A 25,124-nucleotide genomic window follows, 5' to 3' on the forward strand; every position below is an offset into this window, starting at 1 on the left:
CCGTACTGAGGGAGTGCTACACTATAGGAGGTGCTGTCTTTCAGATGAGACATTAAAGTGAGGCCATGGCTCCCCTCTCAGGTGGACATGAAAGATCTCATGGCAGTATTTTGAAGAACAGGAAAGTCATCCCTGGGTCCTGGCCAATATTTATACTTCAATCAACATCACAAAAACACATTTATCTGATCATTATCAAATTGCTGTTTGTGGGAGAATTGGCAGCTGTTTCCTACATTACAACAGTGACAATGCTTCAAAAAAAAAGTACTTTGGGGCATCTGATGGTTGTGAAAGGGCTGTATAATGCAAATTTTTCTTGCTTCAATATATTACAGGCATTGTGTGTGTTCATTTGTTCATTTTCTGTTTAATTCATTACTCATCAATCTCCCATGGTATTGAACAGAGGTTTGAAACCAAATATTGAAAATGTTTGAGGACGGGATAATTGGAGAAAGATCTGCAGGTGTGATTTAATCCCCATTTTAAAGGCAAGTTTATATAATAAAAGAAACCATTTAAAAACACAATGGAGGCATTTTAGATTTTTTGTTTCCCCTGCTAACACTATTTATCCATGAATTTACTGTTCAAAACCAGGATAAAAGACAACAGATTACTTTAAAGAATCTAATGTCATAGCTGCTTCCTAACTCACTTATATTGATGTAAAATGCCAACTGGTTTCCCCTTTGCATTTTCACCTTTCTTATTATTAACTGTAGTTTTCTGTATTTTTTTCACGTGATTTCATGTGTGTAGCCCAGATCTAAGTACAGTGGCTTCAATTTCCACTTTCTACAATAACCTTTTGAGCGGGGCGGCGCAGTGGTTAGCAATGCAGCCTCACAGCTCCAGCGACCCGGGTTTGGTTCTGGGAACTTTATTTATTTATTTATTTAGAGATACAGCACTGAAACAGGCCCTTCAGCCCACCGAGTCTGTGCCGACCAACAACCAACCATCTATACTAATCCTATATTAACCCCATATTCCCTACCACATCCCCACCGTTCTCCTACCACCTACCTACACTAGGGGCAATTTATAATGGCCAATTTACCTGTCAACCTGCAAGTCTTTGGCTGTGGGAGGAAACCAGAGCACCCGGCGGAAACCCACGCAGACACAGGGAGAACTTGCAAACTCCGCACAGGCAGTACCCAGAACTGAACTCGGGTCGCTGGAGCTGTGAGGCTGCGGTGCTAACCACTGCGCCCACTGTACTGCCTGTGCGGAGTTTGCAAGTTCTCCCTGTGACCGCGTGGGTTTCCGCCGGGTGCTCCAGTTTCCTCCCACTTGCAGGTTGATAGGTAAATTGGCCATTGTAAATTGCCCCTAGTGTAGGTAGGTGGTCGGAGAATTGAGGGAAGGTGGGGATGTGGTAGGGAATATGGGATTAATGTAGGATTAGTATAAAGGGGTGGTTGATGGTCTGCGCGGACTCAGTAGGCCTAAGGGCTTGTTTCAGTGCTGTATCACTCTGATTTGTCTTTACAAGATCTGAGCTATTTTTCCTTAATTAATCCACATTTGTCCAAGTGACAATTTTGTCCACGATTATTGATTCTAAAAGCTTTCCTACCATTGAGGTTAAACTGACTGGCCTGTAGTTGCTGGGTTTATCCTTACACCCATCCATGCTGATATGTTACTTAAATTCTGCATGCATATTGGCCCAGACTTTGCTGCGATAATATGGCAAAGCTGTCAACATTTGCCACCATTGTTCCACTGAAATGGGAGTCTGCAAGTACACAATGATGTGGAAATGCAGAAATTGCTGTCAGCAATTCTATGCTCTTCCAGAGGATGCACTGTTAAGATTCCCTCTAGAGTGCAATTAGTGAATTGATGAAAATTTCCAGTTTTATGTGCTTGGTCTCGCTGTAAAAATCCTTGCAAAAGTTGAACCTTGTTTAATAAGGTGTAACTGTTATCAACAGTGTACTAAGTTCATAATTACTGCTAAAACCCTCAGTAGCCCTGAAAGAGTAATTTTATACTCGTGATGTCAAAATTCTCCATTATGATAAAATTCCACATTGTTATTTTTACAAGCTCATTCACTTTTTTAGCTTCTATCTAAAATCCAAGCATTTATTTCACTGTCTTAAAACTTGAATTAAAAGTGAAGGGATTCAGTGTTCCTGGTTTGCTGTTTGTGAGAATATTATGTGGTCAGCTGCTTACCCTGCTTGCTGCCGTCACTGCTACTGGATACCTGGAGATCCCCTTTGCTCGGTGCCAGATTTAAACTTCTCTCGGGAAAAGGGAAGTCCACCTCGCAGAGATTGCCAGATCTTTGTGCGCAGCTTTCTTTGAGAGCAGTGGCGAGAACCTTTGCTCCACAGCTGACCAAAAAATTCAGTCCTTGATGCTGTTTATAATCTCTAGCCAGTTATAATCTTTAGTGACTTCAAGTCAGCAAAACATGTTACTGATTAGTACATGAAACTCCAGGCATCTCCACCAGTTGTTTGTTGTAATTCCTCTGCAAAGAAATCACGAGCAGTTTTTTAAATTCATTTTTGGAATGTGCATGTCACTGGCAAGGCCAGCATTTGTTGCCCATCTGTAATTGTGCTCACAAAGGTGGTGGTGAACCACCTTCTTGAACCACTGCAATCCATGTGATGTCGGTACACTCATCGTCCCTTTAGGGAGGGAGTTCCAGGATTTTAACCCAGTGATAGTGAAGGATCAGCGATATACTTCCAAGTCAGGATGGCATGTGACTTTGGGTCAAACTTGCAGATGCATTTGATGCCCTTGTTCTTGGTGGAAGAGGTTGTGCGTTTGGAAGGTGTTGTCGAAGGAGGCATGGCGAGTTGCTGCAGTGCATATTGTATATGATGCACACTGCTGCCACTGTGCATCGGTGGTGGAGGGAATGAATGTTTAAGACAGTGGATGGGGTGCTGATCAAGTGGGCTGCTTTGTACTGGATGGTATTGAGTTTGAGTTTTATTGGAGCTGCACTCATCCAGGCAAGTGGAGAATATTCCATCACACTCCTGACTTGTGCCTTGTAAATGGTGGACATGGTTTGGAGTCTGGAGGTGAGTTACTCACTGCAGAATTCCTAGCCTCTGACCTGCTCTTGTAGCCACAGTATTTATATGGCTGGTCTAATTAAGCTTCTGGTCAATGGTAACCTCCAGGGGCGGTGGCGTAGTGGTAATGTTGCTGGACTAGTAATCCAGAAGCCCTGGCTAATCACCTGGGGACATGGGTTCAAATCCCACCATGGCAGCTGGTGGAATTTAATTTCAATTAGTTAATAAAAATCTGGAATTGAAAGCTATTCTCAATAATGGTGCCATGAAACTATTATCTTTTATTCTTAAAAAAAAAAACCCCATCTGTTCACTAATGTCCTTTAGGGAAGGAAATCTGCTGTCCGTACCTGGTCTGGCCTACATGTGAGTTCACCTACACAGCAATGTAGTTGACTCTTAACTGTCCTCCGAAATGGCCTAGCAAGCCATTCACTTCAAGGATAATTAGGGCTGGGCAACAAATGCTGGCCTTGTTAGCGATGCCCACATCCATGAAAGAATAAAAAAAAATTTTGATGGCATTCAGTGATGGTAATGTCATTGAATATTATGGGGTGATGGTCATTGCCTGGCATTTGTGTGATGTAAATGTTACCTGCCACTTGTCAACCTAAGCCTGAATGTTGTACAGGTCTTGTTGCATGCAGGTATGAACTGCTTCAGTATTTGAGGAGTTGCAAGTGGTACTGAATGCTGTGCAATCATCCGTGAACATCCCCACTTCTGACCTTATGATTGAAGGAAGGTCATTGATGAAGCAGCTGTAGATGGTTGCACTTAGGACACTACCCTGAGGGACACCTGCAGTGATGTCCTGGGACTCAGATGATTGACCTCCAACACCACAACCATCTTCCTTTGTGCTAGGTATAACTTCAAGCATTGGAGACTTTTCCGTGTAATTCCCATTGACTTCAATTTTGCTAGGGCTCCTTGATGCAACACTCAGTTAAATGTGGCATTGATGTCAATGGCAGTCACTCTTGCCTCACTTCTGAAATTCGGCTTTGTCCATGTTTGGACCAAGGCTGTATTGAGGTCTGGACGTGAGTGCTCTTTTTGGGTTCTGCCAGGAGCATCGGCGAGCTGGTTATTGCTGAGTAAGTACCACTTGATAGCACTGTCGACACGTCTTCCATCACTTTGCTAATGATTGCAAATAGACTGATGGGGAAGTAGTTGGCTGTCTTGGATTTGTCCTGTTATTTGTGGACAGGACATACCTGGGCAATTTGCCGCATTGTTGGAACGATTCCTGTGTTGTAGCTGTACTAGAACAGCTTGGGTGCGGCTAGTTCTGGAGCCCAAGTCTTCAGTACGATAGCCGGGATGATGTCACAGCCCATTGCCTTTGCTGTATCTGATGCCTTCAGCTGTTTCTTGAAATCAAGTGGAGTGAATTGTACATCTATGCCAGTGCGTCCTTCGGAGGAGACTGCAATGGATCTTCCACTCTGCATTTCTGGCTGAAGATGGTGGCAAATGCTTCAGCTTTGTCTTTTGCACTGACAGGCTGGGTTCCCCTGATTTTTTTGGAGCTGCCTCCTTTTGGAGTTAGTTTTATTGTCCTCTACCATTCGTGACTGGATGTGATGGGACTGCAGAGCTTTGATCTGAACCATTGATTCTGGGATCGCTTAGCTCTTGTCTGTAGCATACTGCTTCCACTGTTTAGCATTCATGTCATCCTGTGTTGTAGCTTCACAAAGTTGGCATCTCATTTTTACGTATGCCTTGTGCTGTCCTGGCATGCTTTCCTTCATTGATCCAGGGTTGGTCCCCAGGCTTGATGATGGTCGAATGAGGGATATGCCTGGTCATGAGGTTACAGATTGTGGTTGAGTCTATCCCATTTAAAATGGTGATAGTGCCACACAACATGATAGTGTGTCCTCAGTGTGAAGATGGGACTTCATCTCCACAAGGAATGTGCAGTCATCAGTCCCACCAATACTGCCATGAACAGATGCATCTGTGACAGGTAGAATGGTGAGGACAAGATCAAGTAGATTTTCCGTCTTGGTTTTCTTATCCATTGTCACAGGCCCATTCAGGCAGATAAGTAGTTCTGGACTAAGCCAGCTCTGTCAGTAGTGGTGCTACTGAGCCACACTTGGTAATGGACATTGATGTTCTCCACCCAGAGTACATTCTGTGCCCTTGCTACCCACCGTGCCTTTTCTAAGTTGCGCTCAACATAGCGGAGTATTGATTCATCAGCTGATGGAGGGCGGTAGGTGCTAACCAGCAGGAGATTTCCTTGCCCATATTTGACCTAATTCCATGAGACTTCATGCGGTCCAGGGTCAATATTGATGACTTCCAGGGCTATTGGCTGGAATTTTATGGTGGATGGATGGGAGCCGGACTCCGACGGGAAAGTCGGTGGCGAACCCGCTTCTGCCTAGCCCGGGGATCCGTCCCGTATTTTACAGGCCCCCACTTGAGGGAGGACGTCCCGCCTCTGAACTGCCAGCCAATCAGTGGGCTGGCAGCTCTTAGTCCCAACAGCGCTACCAGGAGCAGTGGCCACTGCTGGGGCTGCAGCCCAGACGACGCCATGGATCAAGGAGGGAAGGTAAGTTGGGGATCGGTCCTTCCCTGGTGAGGCTGGTGTGGTCGTTTTTGGGGCGGTGGTGGGGGGGTGGTGTCTTGGGTCCAGAGGGTGGGTTGGGAGGCAGGGGCGGCCCCCAATCGGGCACCCTGTGCCTGACTGCCATGACCCCCACCATGGGGTGCAGGAAGGCGGGCAGCTATCGCTGGGCAGCCTTTCACGTTCCCAACATAGCTGCTTGCCATGGGTAAAATACCCGTGGAGGCGGGTGAGGGCCCTTAAGTGGCCACTTAAGGGTCTTGATTGGCCTCGGGCAGGCGGGGCGTTTCCCAACATCATCCCCCCCCCCCCCCCTCCCCACCCCCTGCCTGACTGCCGTAAACTTGTCCGGAGACTGAAGCGGGGCGGGTAGGCATCCCGGAGCCTGCCGCTCAATTTTACACCGCCCCCACGCCACCATCTGACCCGCTGGGGCGGTGTGAAATTCCGGCCACACACTCCCAACTGTGTACCAATCTGCTGCCACCTCTGGTGGGACAGGACGTAACCAGGGATGTTGATGGAGGGGTCTGGGACATTTGTTATAACGTAAGATTTGGTGGTTATGACTGTCAGGCTGTTGCTTGACTAGTCTGTGGGACAGCTCTCACAATTTTGATACAAGTTTCCCAGATGTTAGTAAGGAGGGCTTTGCATCCTTTGTCTAGAAAAGTTGAATAGATAGGTATAAGTAGATTCGGGTACAGTAGCAGATAATGTATAAACCAGATTTTAGATTCTTCAATGGTTTGCCATTCTGTTGCATCACCTATCGATTTGCATTGAGCAGCGGTAGAATGCCTGGCACCCGTATTGACTTGGTAAATGGCTCGTGTTAAAAGCAATCAGTGATAATCCATGTATGCACCAGTTGCCAGTGCAAAATGTCATTTGCTTCAATGCAGAATTGATTTTAAATGAACCAGTTTTTTCCATGACTTCCCTCAGTGTGTTTTGCAAATGGCTTCTGTTGAAAGCAATCAGTGCTTCATGAGAAAATTGTTTGCTTTTGCCCTGTTTGCTATAGAACTAGGTTTTCTTCAGAATTTGTATGAAAGCATTTTCCTTTTTGTTATTTTCTATTAATTAATACAGATAGTCATTTAATATTGGTCATAAGTGATTAAAGTTTGTACAACCTTGAATTCTTTTGATTTTCAATTCTGTTAGTTTTCACTAGTTCACGTTACTTGCAAAGTAAGTATTTAAATAGGGTAAAGGAGCAATGGGTTCTGGGAATACAATACACAAATCACAAAGTAGTGACACAGGTTAATAAGGCCATTTCAAACAAACAAACCAAGCGCTAGGGTTTATCTTCAGAGAAGTAGTGAAGTTATGCTAAACTTGTAATGAATCTTGGTAAAGTCACATTTGGAGGACCATGTACAGTTCTGATGGCTATAATAGAAAAAGGATATAGAGGCACTGGAGAGGTTATTTTGTTTTATTTAGAGATACAGCACTGAAACAGGCCCTTCGGCCCACCGAGTCTGTGCCGACCAACAACCACCCATTTATACTAACCCTGCAGTAATCCCATATTCCCTACCACCTACCTACACTAGGGGCAATTTATAATGGCCAATTTACCTATCAACCCGCAAGTCTTTGGCTGTGGGAGGAAACTGGAGCACCCGGCGAAAACCCACGCGGTCACGGAGAAGTTGCAAACTCCGCACAGGCAGTACCCAGGATTGAACCCGGGTCCCTGGAGCTGTGAGGCTGCGGTGCTAACCACTGCGCTACTGTGCCACCCACAGGTTGCAGAAAAGATTTATAAGGATGATACAAGAAATGATTAGTTATACCTATCGGGAAGGATGGGCAGGCTGGGGGTGTTTCCTCCTGAGAAGGGATGGCTGAGAGGAGACTTTATAGAGGTTGCCTTAAAATTATTAAGGTTTTTGATAGAGTAGACAGAGAGCAAGTGTTCCCACTTGTGGAGAAGAACAAAACTAGAGGCCATCAATACAACGTAGTCACCAAGAAATCAAGTGGAAAATCTGAAGAAACTTCTTTGCCCAGAGAATGGTGAGAATGTGGAACTTGCTGCCACATGGAGTAGTTAAGGTGAACAACATAGATGCTTTTAAGGGGAAGCTAGATAAGCATATGAGGGAGAAGGGAGTAAAGGGTTATGCTGTTAGATGAGAAAGCATGTGAGGAGACTCGAGTGCAGCATAAACACCTGCATGGACTGGCTATATATTCTGTCATTTGATGTAATATTACAGTATTAAGCATGTTTTATTAAGAGCTATGTCCCTGATTGCTTTCCAGTGCTGCTCTTGTAACTTCTGTGAATCCTAATTTTTACTCTTTATGCCTACAGGTACAATTGCTAGCCCTCCCTTGGAGAAAGCTCACTACATCTTTTAGCTTATTTCTCTCCTTGAACTCTAATATCAATTTATCAGAAAGAAACCTTCTCTGTTGCTCTAGTCCATTAGACTATTATGATCTTTCTCTTACTTTCATGTCCATTCGTTCTCAACTTTTCTTGGCTTTCTCCAGTTATCAATACCAGAATTATGATCAGTGCGTCTCTGGACCATGTTCCTTCTGAGCAGAAAAATGCTGTCGTATGTAATGGTCCTCTTCCAGACATCCTCACCCTGGTAGAACCATTCATTACAAAGTCTTTTCTGCCTTTTTTCAGGACCTGAATGTTTTGGAGTTTCTCATCTCTGTGGTTTTTCCAACTTCCTACGATCTTCACAATGTTAGGACACATGCTTGCTGATTTTTGTTCATTTATCTTGCACACTCTCTTATCTAGGTAATATCCTCCATAATCATCCTTTTCCTTTTACCTTGATTTATTCTGAGCTCTCTGCTCTCCATTATTTAATCTGTACTTTCTCTTGTTCCCCAAGTCTACACTGCCTGAGTCCCAAGATAATTATACTTTAGAGTTGATGCCCTTATACCTGTCCCATCTCTGTTAAGTCTACCTTTGTGTTTGCCAGCAACCTAACTGTGCATCTGCAGTTAGTTGAGTCTGCCTTTTCTTACTCTTGCTATTGTAGAACCTGCTTGGAGCAATTGAAGCATGTCTTTTTTTTTTGAAAGCTTAATCCATGCTCCAAATTTAATGCATTCTCACACTTGGGAGTACTCAGCATATGGAGGAGACTGGGATAACCCTGCCTTTCAGTAGCATTGAATAGCTCCCATTTTAACAGTAAGAGCATGATTGAGGGTAAAAAAGGATCTTGCATGTACCCAAAGCCTCATCACATCTTTGCCAGATGAGATTTTGATTTAATGCCTCATCTGAAAGATGGCACAACTAATGCAACAGCAGTGCTTCAGTACTGTTCTGAAATCTGTGTATATTTGGCAGTCAAGTTCGAAATATAACTTGAAACTGCAACCTTCTGCCTTGGAGGTGAGTGCTCCCAACTGAGCAAAGTTGACATAAACCATTCGATGCAGAATGACCCAGATAGGTTTAGGGAAACATCCCAGCATGCTGTTGAAATAATGTCCTTGTGCCGCTAATTCATTTTCATGTGTCGTATTTAGAGTTAAATCTCTATGGGATGGAAGCACTGCATTATGGCCTAAATTTCACTGTGGTTGTGTGCACCCCATAAGATCATAGGAAATAAGGACAGGAGTTCTGAATGCGGTGTTCTTGGTTTGGGGTGGAAAAGATCAGTTAGAGCTTGTTTTTAAAAAAAAAAAAGACAAAAAAAAAATTGGGTGGCGCAGTGGTGAGCACCACAGTCTCACAGCTCCAGCGACCCAGGTTTGATTCTGGGTACTGCCTGTGCGGAGTTTGCAAGTTCTCCCTATGACCGCGTGGGTTTCCGCCGGGTGCTCCGGTTTCCTCCCACAGCCAAAGACTTGCAGGTTGCTAGGTAAATTGGCCATTGCAAATTGCCCCTAGTATAGGTCGGTGGTAGGGCAATTGAGCCAAGGTGGGGATGTGGTAGGAATATGGGATTAATGTAGGATTAGTATAAATGGTTGGTTGATGGTCGACACAGGCTCGGTGGACCAAAGGGCCTGTTTCAGTGCTGTATCTCTAAATAAAATAAAAATAAAAAAACTAACATTAATGAATAGGCCATTCGGCCTGTCGAGCCTGCTCTGCCATTCAAACAGATCATGGCTGATCATCTGCCTCTGTCTTTTTCCCCCACAATCCCCATATCCCTTGATGTCATTAGTATTCAGAAATCTATTGATTTCTGTCTTGAACATGCTCAATGAGTGAGCTTCCACAGCCCTCTGGGGTAGAGAATTCCACCGATTTACTACCCTCTGAGTAAAGAAATTCCTCCTCATCTCAGTCTTAAATGACCTGTTCCTTATTCTGAGACTGTGTCCCCTGGTTCTAGGCTCACTAGCCAGGGGAAACATCCTATCCACATCTATCCTGTCATGCCCTGTAAGAATTTTGGAAATTTCAATTAGATCACTTCTACGAAACTCTAAAGAATGCAGGCCCATATTATTATGTGTCCTATTAGTCCTGGCACACTGACACGGAACACAAAAGTCCGAGTGTATCAGGCCTGTGTCCTCAGCACCTTGCTCTACGGCAGCGAGGCCTGGACAACATATGCCAGCCAAGAGCGACGTCTCAATTCATTCCATCTTCGCTGCCTTCGGAGAATACTTGGCATCAGGTGGCAGGACTATATCTCCAACACAGAAGTCCTTGAAGCGGCCAACATCCCCAGCTTATACACACTACTGAGTCAGCGGCGCTTGAGATGGCTTGGCCATGTGAGCCGCATGGAAGATGGCAGGATCCCCAAAGACACATTGTACAGCGAGCTCGCCACTGGTATCAGACCCACCGGCCGTCCATGTCTCCGTTATAAAGACGTCTGCAAACGCGACATGAAATCGTGTGACATTGATCACAAGTCGTGGGAGTCAGTTGCCAGCATTCGCCAGAGCTGGCGGGCAGCCATAAAGACAGGGCTAAATTGTGGCGAGTCGAAGAGACTTAGTAGTTGGCAGGAAAAAAGACAGAGGCGCAAGGGGAGAGCCAACTGTGCAACAGCCCCAACAAACAAATTTCTCTGCAGCACCTGTGGAAGAGCCTGTTACTCCAGAATTGGCCTTTATAGCCACTCCAGGCGCTGCTTCACAAACCACTGACCACCTCCAGGCGCGTATCCATTGTCTCTCGAGATAAGGAGGCCCAAAAGAATTAGTCCTTTAAGAAAAGTGTAGATCATAGCCAAACCAAAATTTGTAACTGCTTTATTAAAATCACTGCTGCATTATTTTGCATATAGCTTATTTGTATTTTTCAATCAGCTGTAATTTTTATTTAGGGCTACTTAACTACAGCTTTTTCATCAGGGCATAGGGCCATCAGTACCTCTAACATTGGAGAACCATCTCGTTCTCCCCACCCCCACTACCAATATTCCAATGCAGAAGAGAAAACGCAATATTCTTTATCCCTATCTGACAGATTGGCAGTTTTATATAGCCACCTCCCTGTGAGATCATTCCAAGTTCTCCATTGTCCTCCAGCACCTTAAATGGCTTCTTGGAACTTAGCAATGTGGAACTTGTGAAGTTGTGTGCTTGCTGGTACCTTCAATCCTTTGAGGGAAATAAGGTTGCTTCTGCCTGAGAATGTCAGTGTTGTGCATTGGTATACCATAGTGTTTTGGCATATTTTGAATGCTGTTAGTTACTTATTGACTTTATTGAGTATATACTTATTGAGTGACTTCACAGAATCACAGAATTGTTACAGTGCAAATGGAGGCCATTCGGCTCTCTGAGCAATTCACCTAATGCCATTCACCCACCTTCTCCCCGGAGCCCTGCACATTCTTCCTTTTCAGTTAACAGTTTTATTCCCTTTTGAGAGTCTTGATTGAACCTGCCTCCACCACACTCTCAGGCAGTGCATTCCAGACCTTAACCACTTGCTGCGTGAAAAGGTTTTTCCTCATGTCGCTTTTACTTTTGCCAGTCACTTCAACTCGTTGCTCTCTCGTTCTCGATCCTTTCACAAGTGAGAATAGTTTTTCTCTCTCCACTCTGTGCAGACCCCTCATGATTTTGAATACCTCTATCAAATCTCCTCTGAGCTTTCTCTTCTCCAAGGAACACAGTCTCAACTTCTCCGATCTATCTTCATAAATGAAGTTCCTCATCCCTGGAACCATTCTGGTGAATCTTTTCTGCACTCTCTCAATGCCTTCACATCTTTCCTAAAGTGCATTTTTGAATCATTTAAAATGCAGCGGTGATTTATCTACACTAAACATTGGATTTTTTCGTTTGAGTATGGGCATGTATTCTGGTGACAAAGGCACTAATTTGCTACATTGAAGAATCTTAAACCTTAACAATGTCTTATATGCTGTACAGATTCAAGTCTCACTTTTAACAATAATAGGTTCAGGAGAACTGGTTGGAAAAAAAGAGCTAGGTTTTTGGTTAAAAAAAATTAGCAATTTTAAATTGAATAGGATTGTCTCAATACTTGAACTCCATGGGCCACACACTGTGGTTACTTACTGCAAATAGGTATCTGAAATTTTTATTGTTTCAATATCTGTTAGATATACTTTTGAAATATACACCATGTAAGTGATGTTTGTACTCTGTTCATACATCTATTACAGCTACATCTGTGAAAGCTACACCATGTACCATCTTTTAAAATTATATTTGTCAAAATTATCCAAGCCTGACCCCAGAGACGACTTCACATACTCTCCACTGGGGGAGTACTGCATTGTTGGCGGTGGCATCCTTCAGATGAGACTTTTAAACCAAGGCCTGTCTATACTGAATGAAATAGAGCAGAGAATTTATGACCTGGCCAATGTTGTTCCCTCAACCAACATCACTAAAACATTATTTGGTCATTTATCACATTGCTATAGGAACAGAGGAAGTAGGAGCAGGAGTAGGCCATTAGGCTCCACTGCTCCGCTATTCAAATGGATCATGGCTGATCATCTATCTCTACGCCATTTTTTCCCCACTATCCCCAAATCACTTGATGTCATTAGTAATCTATTGATTTTCTGTCTTCAACATGCTCAATGATTGAGCTTCCACAGCCCTCTGGGTAGAGAATTCCAAAGATTCATCAACCTCTGCATAAAGAAATTCCTCCTCATCGCAGTCTTAAATGACCTGCCCCTTCTTCTGAGACTTTGTCCCCTGGTTCTAGACTCGCCAGCCAGAGGAAACATCCTATCCACAACTACCCTGTCACCCTTTGAAACTCTAGAGAATACAGGCCCAGTTTCCTCAATGTCTTCTCATAAGACAATCCCACCATCCCAGGGATTAGTCTGGTGAACCTCCGTTGCACTCCCTCTATGGCAAGTATGTTCTTCCTTAGATAAGGAAACCAAAACTCTGCACAATACTCCAGATGCAGTCTCATCAAGGCTCTGTACAATTGCAGCAAGACATCTCTACTCCTGTCAAATCCCCTTGCGATGAAGGTCAACATACCATTTGCCTTCCTGATTGCTTGCTGTACCTGCATACCAGCTTTTAGTGACTCATGAACAAGGACCCCATAGTCCCTTTGGACATCAAAACTTCCCAACCTATAACCAATTAAGAAATAATCTGCCTTTCAGTTTTTCTACCAAAATGGATTACTTCACACTTATCCACATTATATTCCATCTGCCATGTTCTTGCCCATTCACGTAGCCTGTCCAAATCCCCTCGAAGACTCTTTGCATCCTCCTCGCAACTTACTTTCCCACCTAATTTTGTCATCAGCAAATTTGGCAATATTACATTTGATCCCCACATCCAAATCATTTATATAGATTGTGAACAACTGTGGCCCAAGCACTGATCTTGCGGTACCCTACTAGTAACAGCCTGCCATTCTGAGATGACGCGTTTATTCCTACTCTCTCCTTTCTGTCTGTTAACCAGTGCTCAATCCATTGCAGTATATTACCCCCAATCCCATTTGAGGGATCATGCTGTGTACAAATTGGCAATCCTTGCAACAGTGGCTACACTTTTAACAGTGCATCATTGGCTGTAAAGTTCTTTGAGATGTTCTGAGGTCATGAAAGGCGCTATATACAAGCAAGTTCTTCCTTCACATCCATATATGAATGATCAGAGCACTATCTTGTTTCAAATCCTAGTTCTAAATACACCTTTTTTATGTAAGGCTTCTAGTTTATATAGTTTCTCCTTTTATGACTTTGAACATATTCAGGAGGCATACTCAGATTCTTTTAAACTAGCAAAAGGTAAACTGAAAATTCGCTGATCCTATTAGATTACCAGCTGACAATGGGGCCGGCCAAGCCACTTGAGAGAACAACTGATTGATTTGTAAGTAATTAGTTATTCAAACATTTCCTGTCCAGGATGGTGTTAATATGAAGTTGTTTAACATTTGATTACTGAACTGCAAGGAACAGTTACTAACTGTGATGCTCTTTCTCAACATGGGGTCCTGTTTATGGACACCACAGTTCCACTTTGTTCTGATAGCAAGGGAAATCAGATAATGGTCTCTAAGGGATGACCCTGATATTGGTGAACCATAATTTAATTGGGTCTATCAATGCAAGAAATGTTTTTCAGTGGGGCCATTTTTGATTGTGCACAATATATTACTTTTGTATCAGCCTGGAACAAAGAAAATAGCATCATATAATCGAGTTTGAAACCTTCTATTCCCCAGTTCCCTTTCCATTGCTATGAAGGTGAAGGCGAATGAAGAAATCAGTGGGGTTAGTTACTTATGTAAAAGCACTTTCTCCAGGCATATAGTCAAAAATATTCAAAACACTGCAGAAAGTGTAGAGCAGACACAGCATTATAGTCTACCAAAGCTTGTTTATTTTTTATCTTGTTTCTGGTAGTGTTACTCGAAACTTGGATTGTAGCTTTCAGCCTAAGTCTTCTGGTCTGTCAATGTATAATCTGTCATAAAACAGAAAATGCTGGAAATACTCAGGTCTGGCAGCATCTGTGGAGAGAAAAGCAGAGTTAACATTTTGGGTCTGTGACCGTCAGAACTGGCAAAGGTTAGAAATGTAATATGTTTTAAGTAAGTGCAGCAGGGGAGGGGAGTAAGAGAACAAAAAAGGTGGCAAGAGAGATTTTCTTCATTCATTCATGGGATGTGGGCATTGCTGGCTTGGCCAGCAATTATTGCCCATCCTAATTTCCCTTGAACTGAGTGGCTTGCTAGGCCATTTCGAAATGGTTGCTCTGGGTCTGGAGTCACATGTAGGCCAGACCAGGTAAGGGACATTAAAATAAAAGCAAAGTACTGCAGATGCTGGCAATACTCGGCAGGTCTGGCAGCATCTGTGAAGAGAGAAACAGGGTTGTACATTTTTCTGTCCTTTAACACCCTCTCTGCACTAACACTTTCTCTTTCAACACCCAATTAACATACTGTTTGCCTTTGCTCCATGACCTTCTGGTCAGTTATTCTCTCTGACTCTGTCCTATCAACACCTTGTCTTTTGTTATCTCTTGCCCCACCCACACTTTATTTGCTTAAAACCTATTACATTTCTAACCTTTGCCAGTTCTGATGAAGGGTCATTGAAACGTTAACTCTGCGTCTCTCGCCACAGATACCGCCAGTCCTGCTGAGTATTTCCAGCATTTCTTGTTTTTATTTCAGGTAAGGGACATTAGTGAACCAGGTGGGTTTTTTACAACAATAGACAATGATATCATGGTCACCATTAGACTTGCTTTTTAATTCCATATTTATTAATTGAATTCAAATTTCACCATCTGCTGTGGTGGGATTCGAACCCATGTCCTCAGAGCACTAGCCTGGGGCCTCTGAATTTTGAGTCCAGTGACATTACCACTACGCCACTGCCCTGAGGGACAACTGTCATGGGACAAAAGCAAAGGGAGTGCTAATAGTGTGGTGAAAGACAAAGCATTAGTCCAGAGAGAGTGTTAATACCGAATAATAGACAGTTCTGTCCAAAAGCACAAACATGAAAAACCAGGTTAAAGGCAGGCACATGGTTTAAAAAATAAAATGCAACAATAATAAAAAAGGCCAGTCATGCTTTAAAATTATTGAACTCAGTGTTGAGTCCGGAAGGCTGTAGAGTGCTCAATCGGAAAATGAGCTTGCATTGATGTTCACTGGAACACTGCAGCAGACCAAGGACAGAAATGTGGGTGTGGGAGCAGGGTTCTGAATTGAAATGGAAAGCAATCTGAAACTCGTGACCGTACTTGTAGACTGAGCAGAGGTGTTCTGCAAAGTGGTCACCCAATCTGCGTTTGGTCTCACCAATGTGGAGGAGACCACATTGTGAGCAGCGAGTACAACATACTAAATTGAAAGAAGTGCAAGTAAATTGCTGCTTTGCTTAGAAGGAATGTTTGGGGTCTTGGAAAGTGAGGAGAGAGGAGTAAAAGGGGCAGGTATTACACCTCCTGTAATTGTGTGGGAAGGTGACGAGGTTTTGGAATGGAGGAGTGGACCACGGTATCAGAGGGAATGATCCCTTCAGAATGCTAACGGGAAGGAAGATGCATCACGATGGAGGATGATCCTTTGGATGCGAAGGCTGGTGGGGTAGAAAGTGAGGACAAGGGGAACCCTGTCACAGTTCTGGGAGGCAGGGGAAGGGGTGAGGGCAGAGTGCGGAAAATGGGTCAGACACGGTTGAGGGCCCTGTCAACCACATTGGGGAGAATCCTCCGTTGAGGAAAAAGAAAGACCTATCGAAAGCGCTGTTGTGGAAGGTTGCATCATCAAAACAGATGCATCAGAGATGGAGAAACTGGGAGAATGGAATGGAGTCCTTACAGAAATCAGCAGGGTGTGAGGAAATATAGTCGAGATAGCTGTGGGAGTCGGTGGGCTTATAGTGAATATTAGTGGATTGCCTATCCCTGAGAGGGAGATAAATTTGTCGAGGAAGGGAAGTGTCTGAGATGGACCATGTAAAGGTGAGAGAAGGGTGCAAATTGGAAACACAGTTGATGAAGTTTTCCACTTCGGGGTGAGAGCAGGAAATGGCGCCGATACAGTCATCAATGTACCGGGAAGGGGGCTTGAGTAGGACTGGAACAAGGAATGTTTGACCTACACCACAAAAAGACAGGCATAACTAGAACCCATGAGGGTACCCATAGCAACACCTTTTATTTGGAGGAAGTAAGTGGAGTTGAAGGAGAAGTTGTTAAATGTGAGAACAAGTTCACTCAGGTGGAGGAGGGTGTTGGATGAGGACTGGTCAGAGATTGAGCGTATGTTGGTATGATGTACAATTTACAATGCTCAGCTATTAAATGATTAAATTTTTCTTTACGGCCTGCTATTTCAAATTACTTTGTGCATAAGGTCACATTTCATGTGCCTGCCTTTAACCTGAATGGAGAAAGGGCTTACCTATTGAAGCAAACAGTTTTGTTGGGCATGATGTGGACCTGAATTGTCACATTCCATGAACCACATTGGCACTTTAGGTCTATTAAACCTGTTTTAATTTGTGTGAAGTGAATTTCAATTGTAGCTTCCCCAGAATTTCCTTAATTTTTTTCTATTTCAGTTCTCTAATTACTGTTTTGTTCTAGTTAATCTTTTGGTTCAACTCAACACCATGTTCCTTCAAAGTCTAATTTTTATGTTTCACTCCTTTTGCATAGCCTGGTGAGAGTTTCCATTCCATTGATATGACTGTATTCTCAAAGCTCCTAAACTTCTGCCCTGTGTGCCATAACTGGATCATTAAAGAATGCATCCAGACTAGCATCGGTTATATTAATTCGTCGATAAACCGCAGAAGGAACTAACCAGGTGCCACCTCCAGAAATGTGCACTACTCGTTAGATTTTCTTGTTTTCCCAGTCAATATCTTAGGTAATTGAAATCCTTAATTGTCAATGTTCTAGGCTTCTTGCATGCCTCCTTGATCTGCAAAAATATTTTTGTATTTCCTGGTTGATTAATTTTTCCCTTCCTAATGCTAAGATTAAATGTGGTGCCCTTTCTGTTACACTGGCTGATATTAATTGGATCAACATAAAGTGGGGACTGAATCTGTGACCCTACTATTAGAGCTCCATTCTGTGTTCTGCACTTTGCAACAGAGCCATTGGGGAACTCAAATGTTTATGGTTTTATTATAGCTCTTCATTATATAAGGAAACAATGATTTTCATTGAAAATTTTTATTATATCCTGTAACACACATTTTCTGTTGCATGATTTTGTCAGTAGCTAGCTGAACTGTGAAATATTGTATTTGATTTTTGGAGCTATTGGGAATTATAGCAGCTGTGATAGAAGAAAGAATTGCTCATGCATTATTAAGTAAAATAAATGTCGGTGTGGAATTAAAACAACTTTAAAAACTGCTTAACACCTGTAAATATAAAGGATTTTCACACTGTAAATTTGGAAGCTTTTCTAAAAATTGCTGTAATTAAAATCTTAAGGAATTTAAAATTAATCTTTCTCTGCCTTGTTAATTATCTAATTGCTCATTAAACCAAAATACATTACCACTTGTTACGTAAATTGATTTGCCAGTGTCAAAGGGACTAGGATTTGCCTCAACAGATAACTGTGGTTTCCATGGTGATGCAGCACCAATCAACAGTCACAATTTTGGACTGAACTATGTTGGTTAGAGAGGTGGGAAAATAGCTTAATATATAACTGTATTTCTCAAATATATGATTAGCGTAAATTAAATGATTATTTGTATAATATGGGGGAAACTGTTTTAAATGACTGAGGAATAAATGGCAGAAAAGCAATCCCTTAATGAAATATTATAACCTCATCATATCTTACCCAGTGCTGTATTCAGCTGATGCAGTTGTTTGCTAGTTGCATCAAACCTCTCTGCTGTATCGGTTGACCCTTTTAACTGAGCTGGAAGAAATGTGGAAGTACAGTGATTAGTTTTTGGAAATAACCCAATCAACCAGCTCTGCTTTCTATTTGATTATCAAGGTGACACAGCTTCAAAATGGCCCGTAGACATTGTCGTTTGTAAGTACACAGTTACCCCATATATGTCTGCAGCACATAACAGGTTATGTCTTGAATAGTTAGTGAATGGTAGCATTAAGTGATGAATATAGGGTTATCTAGTGATTGGAAGCCCTTTGCAGTGATTTAAACATTTGCAGCAACTGGTCTCTACTTAGTGGTGTAATGGACATTTTTAACTTGTGCTTGAAATGCTTGCAAATATTTTAATATACAAGGTGACGTATAAGATGTTCGCAACCAGATATGCTGTAATAATATGATTAGACATCAAAGCAAAATTCAAAAGCTTTATAGGACTGTCTGATTTCCTGGCTCATTGCAAAACGCTGTGGTGAATGCACAAATATATAGCCAAGGGTAAGGATGACAATTTGCATAATATGTCATCAAATAATCTTGCATATTTTGAAAAATTATTGGACCATTTTTTAAAATCTGTAACCAGAGGGTTCAAATCGTCTTGATCACTGGGGGGGGATGGAAGATTCTTTAATCAACAAGCTGTCATGCATTTTTAGTTTGATGTAGTGAAAAAATGTATGACAATCTCACTAGAGCAGTGGGAGATATTGTACACCTAGGAACTTGAGTCTCAACTAACAGGATATTTTATGGCTTACCGATTATAATCAAAAAATAAGTTCTTGCTGGCTAGAAAACTGAATTAATCTATCACATTGCCATCAGTACTGCTTTGTAAACTATTGTTGTTTCTGTGCACACAGTGATTTTCTGCCTTTAACACCAAATGTTTTGTGTAATATAAAAGAAATTAGAATAAATAGTGAGATGTCTATCATTTACATTGATCATTTCTATGTACAGAGACAGATGTTTTGTCCAAGGTCAAAGTGGAAAGTCTTTTCATATCTGTTACTGATGCATTCAGGGATGCTACTTACAAAGAAATTGTAAATGATCAGTTTATGGAGAGAAAAGTCACGAGTGCCGTACTTGTCATATTGCAATTGTCAGGTAACACAATATGTAGCTGCAGTTTGTAGCAAAAATATTGCTGACCATCTTCATTATTGCTTTCATTCAAGCTTGTGCAATTCCAAGAGGTCTCAAGCTTCTTGAATTGAAATGTTGACTTTACCTGAGTGTATGTGTATGTAGAATTTTGTTTCCCTTGATTACTTCTGTGAAACATGCATCCAAGTAGGGTTTATTATTAACTGCTTTCAGATGCGTAGTCTTTTGGCGTACCTTGACCTCTTGAATTATTGATGTATGTTGAGAGCGACAAGTCAAAAAAAAAACTAAGTTAACAATTATAATTTCTAAATTGACTGGTTTTCATACAATCCTATTTAAACCATCTGTTTAAAAATTCAACAGTTTAAAAAAAAAAGGCAATTTTGTTACTGCAAGTGTTTATTTTAGTATTACAGTACCATTAATTTGTGACTTTTTTCTTCTTTACACTTATCGTTTGTGTCATTATTTATAAAGCTTTTCTTTTGAAAAGCTGCATAAATATGAAAATCATATGAAATTGCATTATATTACCCAGGATGTTCATCTTTCTATCTTCCATCTTCAACCTCCCCTTCTGGTCCCCATGTTAGCTGATATTGTTAACGGTTCTCTCTCTTCAGGATTTGTCCCTCCTTTTAAACCTGTTGTCATTGTCCTTCTCAAAAAAAAAACCTTAATTTCCCCACAGTCCTTGTAAACTACTGCCCAACTCCGACCTTCCTTTCTTCTCAAGTCCTTGAACGTGTTGTCACATCCCAAATCTATGCCCATCTTAGCCGGAATTCCATGTTTGAACATACGAATTAGGAGCATAAGTTGGCCATTCGGTCCATTGAGACTGCTCCGCCATTCAATAAGATCATGGCTGATCTGTTCGTGTTTCGAATTCCACACTCCCCTCTACCCCTCCACCCCCGATAACCCTTGATTCCCTTGTCTATCTATCTCCGTCTTAAGAATATTCCATGACCCCGCTTCCACCACCTTCTGAGGCAGAGAGTTCCAAAGTTGCACAATCCTCAGAAATAAATTCTCCTCATCCCTGTCCCCTAATTTTAAAACAGTACCCCTTAATTCTGGACTCCCCCACAAGAGGAAACATCCTCTCCACACCCACCTTGTCAAGACTGTTCAGGATCTTATAAACTTCAATCAAATCTTCCCCTCACTCTTCTAAACTTCAGTGAAAACAAGCCCAGTCTGTCCAACCTTTCCTCATAAGTCAACCCGTTTGTTCGAGGTATCAATCAAGTAAACCGCCTCCAGCACATTTACATCCTTTCTCCTTCCTTAAATAAGGAGACCAGCACTGTACACTGTTTTCGAAATGTTGTCTCACCAATTCCCTGTATAACTGAAGCATAACATCCTTACTTTTATTTTCAATTCCTCTCGTAATAAAGGATAGCATTCCATTAGCCTTCTTTATTACCTGCATGCTAACTTTTTGTGACTCATGCACTAGAACACCTAATTCCCTCTGCACCTCTGAGTTCTAAAGTCGTTCTCTGCCTAAGTAATACTCTGCTTTTTTTATTCTTCCTGCCAAAGTGAACAGCTTCACATTTTCCCACATTATACTCCATCTGCCAGATTTTTGACCACTCACTCAACCTATCTATAGAGGTCTGCAACCTCCTTGTGTCCTGGTCACAACATACTTTCCTACTTATCTTTGTATCATCTGCAAATTTAGTTACCATGCCATTGCTCCCCTCATCTAAGTCATTGATATTAATTGTAAAAATTTGAGGCCCCAGCACAGACCCCTGCGGGACTCCACTCGTCACATCCTGCCATTCAGAAAAGGACCCATTTATGCGTACTCTGTTTGTTTTCTGGCAGCCAGCCAATCTTCTATCCACGCTAACATGTTACCCCCTACATTATGAGCTCCTACTTTGTGTAATAACCTTTTATGTGGCACCTTGTCAAATGCCTTCTGGAAATCCAAGTACAGTATGTCAACAGGCTCCCCTTTATCCACAGCACATGTCACTCCTTCAAAGAACTCCAGCAAATCCCTTCAATCAGGTGGCCGCCCCTTCCACAGTACCAATTCCACTCTTAAAGTCAAAAATGGCATCCTGCGTGACTGTGACAAAGGTTAACTTTACCTCTTCATTCGTCTCAACCTGTCTGCAGCCTTTGACACAGTTAACCACACCATCCTCCTTCAACATGTCTCCAATGTCATCCAGCTGGGGGAGACTGCTCTCACTTGGTTCTATTCTTACCTATCTAATCGTAGCTGAAGTATCACTTGCAATGGCTTCTCTTCCCACTCTCACACCGTTATCTCTGGTCTCCCCCAAGGATCTGTCCTTGACCCCTTCCTCTTTCTCATCTACATGGTGCCCCTCGGGGATATCATCCAAAAACACAGCGTTCGTTTTACCTGTATGCTGATGACACCCAGTTCTGCCTCACCACTACCTCTCTCGACTCCTCCACTGTTGGGAAAACAGTGAATGATCAGACACATTACTGGCATTCAGTACTGAATGAGTAGGCATTTCCTCCAATTAAATATTAGGAAGATGGAAACCATTGTTTTCAGTCCCCACTCCAAACTCTATTCCCTAGTTCCCAAGACAGCCTATTTCCATCTTGCAATTTCACCCCTGTCTCAGCTTATCTGCTGCTGAAGCCCTCAATCATGCCTTTGTTACCTCGAGACTTGATGATTTCAACACACTTCTGGTTGGTCTCCCACATTCTACCCTCTGCAAACTTGAGGTCATCCAAAACTCTACTGCCCATGTTTTAACTCGCACGAAGTCCCATTCACCTATCACCTCTTGTGCTTGTTGACTTACATTGGCTCCTGGTCAAGCAACATCTTGATTTTAAATTCTCATCCCTGTTTTCAAATTCGTCCAAGGCTTCACCCCTCCGTATCTCTAATCTCCTCCAGCCTCACAATCATCAGAGGTAACTGCACTCATGTAATTCTGGCCTCTTGAGCATCCCGTGTCTTCAGCTACCTAGGCCCTAAGCTCTGGAGTTGTCCCCTCTACCTTTCTTTCCTCCTTTAAGACACTCTTTAAAACCTACCTCTTTGATCAAGCTTTTGGTCATCTAACCAAGTATATCCTTTTGTGGATTGATGTCAGTTAGTTCTGTAATGCTCCTGTGAAGCACCTTGGGATGCTTTATTATGTTAAAGGCCTTATTCACATAATTTATTTCTTATATATAGCAGGACTGATAAACCAGGTTCTTCATACACATTGCTTCTATCTGATTAGTTCAGCAGTATGGAAATGTTAATAGACCATTTTTAACTTCATATATTCAAAGCTGTTATAACAAGTGAGTAAGGATGGTTCAAAGAGTTGGTAAGAAAAGTGAGTTGCAACCAGAGCCCTATTTTAAAATTTATACGGCCTGTGTACAGGAACTCCTAAGATTCATCACTAGGGCCCTACCAAATTCACGGCCATAAAAAAGGCAAACCGTAAAGTCTTGGGTCCTCCATGAAATTGGCCCTCTTGCGAACTTTGTGCATTTTACTGATTGACACAAGACTCAACTCACTGATTGATCGATGAAGGAGGGCTTCTGGTGCAGTTTTGAGTGTAGCAGTCTTAATTGTTAAGACATTAAGAATGCCAGAATAAGCAAATCAAAAATGGCCACAACCATTACTGCAGCATGTTGAATGAAAGAATTTGGAAACCAAATTCTGAATGCTGATGGTGGAATACTGTTTTGTGTAAGCTACAATATTTTGTTGGGTCACACATGGCAAGTTCAGCGCCACTTAGAGTCCGAAAGCCATTGCAGCAGAAAGAGAGCATGCCACACTGCACTGCTGGAAAACGAATGCACATTTTCATGGTTTGTTATGCATTGAAATTCATGATTCTTAAAATACCAATCGGTGAAATTTGTAAAATTTGACTGTGAATTTGGTAGGGCCATGCTCATCACCAGTATGTTCCAATTGCTGATAATGGATACTGCATGCCCAAATGCTGCAGCTAATTGATATTTGACAGCTTCCTACTGGCATCTATTTCTGATGCAACCCTCTTAGCATTCTGCATTGCCAAGAAATAATGACCTGTGCTGCAGTAACTTTGATGCCAGACTTTAGATTCAAATGGAGTTAAATGCAGAGCTTGCAAGGTAAATTTCTAATATTAAAACAGGACGTGCTGGAAATGCTCAGTAGGTCTGGCAGCATCTGTGGAGAGAGAAGCAGAGTTAACATTTCAAGTCTGTGACCTTTCATCAGAGTTCCACAATGTTGGCCTGGCAACTGTGGTTAAAAATAATTGTAATAATTTCATTCATCTTCCGAGGGCGCCTCCATCTTCAGGCATCCTCACATTCCTCTGCCTGTTGCAGTGGCATCCACCTCTCCCCAGTGGGGATGCTGGCAGGACATCACTGTGGGCCCTTCCATTGGCACAGCCGGGTGCCTGTTCTGACCACCATCCTTAATTGGCTGCTCCTGGTGGTGGCCTCTTAATTGGCTGCATCTGGTAAGATTGTGCAGGCAGGCTGACCTGCTGTTGTTCCTGGCCTTAAAATCTTCAAAAGCAGTAAGGTTCCACTCGGTGTGTTAGTAGTTAATTTTATCATGAGCTAAGTCAAATCAGGTTTTCACTCACTACCCATTGTATTTTCAAATATACTGGGAGCAGGAACCCTGACCAGCTTTCCCCTTGCAAGACCATGGACGCAAACTAATGATGGCACCCAATTATTACTCTGCCTGCGATCAAATAACTCCTCACAAACTGGAATCTTCTGGTCCATGTAGCTTAGTGGAGCTGCATCAGGGGAGCCTTACGTATGGGGTTTTAGTTGAAGAAATATGGGTTCACCACCACTTTTAAATGCATACTGAATTTCAGCATTCTTGGTTCCTCACTTTATTTGGGAGGGAGTGTGGTGAGATAAGTGTTTTTATATACAAGGTACAAAATATTTGAAAATAATGAAGTGTTACATTTAAATATAAGAAACATATAAAGCTAAATTACAATCTTGGCTGATTTTAAATTATATGCTTTCAGTTGAAGAAATTAAGTAATGCATTACATTGTCACACTGATCAGCTTTAATGGGAATTGAAGAATTTCTTGGAATGAATCCGCAACTACAGAAGAAAATATCTCAGTTCCTATTTGACTGTGCCAGATAAATTGTTCCAGATAAATGGCATTACTGACTTTTCATCTGATATTTGATATCCAAAGTCATAGAGCAATTTCTTTAAAGATTCAAAGAAAATGGATTACTAAACCTAATTGATTGCATCTTAGGGTAACAATACTGCTATTGTGAATTGGCATTTTAATTAAGCCATATGTTTTCCATTCTTAACACAAAACTGTGGCTTCAGTTTATTTTAGCTAAGTATTCCCTCGCCACCATCCCTGCAGCTCCCAAAAATTTGTGTTTGCTATAATGACAGTTCAGAGCATGAAAATGCCTTCGTCGTCTTTGCACAAATTTGGGACACCCATTTTATGTTCGGTGA

General features: G+C 42.2%; 1 protein-coding gene across 4 annotated transcripts in view; it reads left to right on the top strand.

Moving 5' to 3' along the window:
* Positions 1-25,124, top strand: part of iqsec1b (IQ motif and Sec7 domain ArfGEF 1b) — a 708,606-nt gene that overhangs the window by 345,011 nt on the left and 338,471 nt on the right. The window contains exon 1 of one of the 4 annotated variants that reach the window (XM_068051802.1): positions 18,607-18,643. The exons of the other annotated variants lie outside the window; for them this stretch is intronic. Within the exon in view, the coding sequence (XP_067907903.1) occupies positions 18,621-18,643 (23 nt within the window). The 5' untranslated portion in view covers positions 18,607-18,620. Of the gene's footprint in view, positions 1-18,606; positions 18,644-25,124 lie in introns of those variants that run through there. 4 annotated transcript variants of the gene reach the window in all.

Source organism: Heterodontus francisci, chromosome 19 (assembly GCF_036365525.1).
Source record: "Heterodontus francisci isolate sHetFra1 chromosome 19, sHetFra1.hap1, whole genome shotgun sequence".
Classification (NCBI taxonomy): Eukaryota; Metazoa; Chordata; class Chondrichthyes; order Heterodontiformes; family Heterodontidae; genus Heterodontus; species Heterodontus francisci.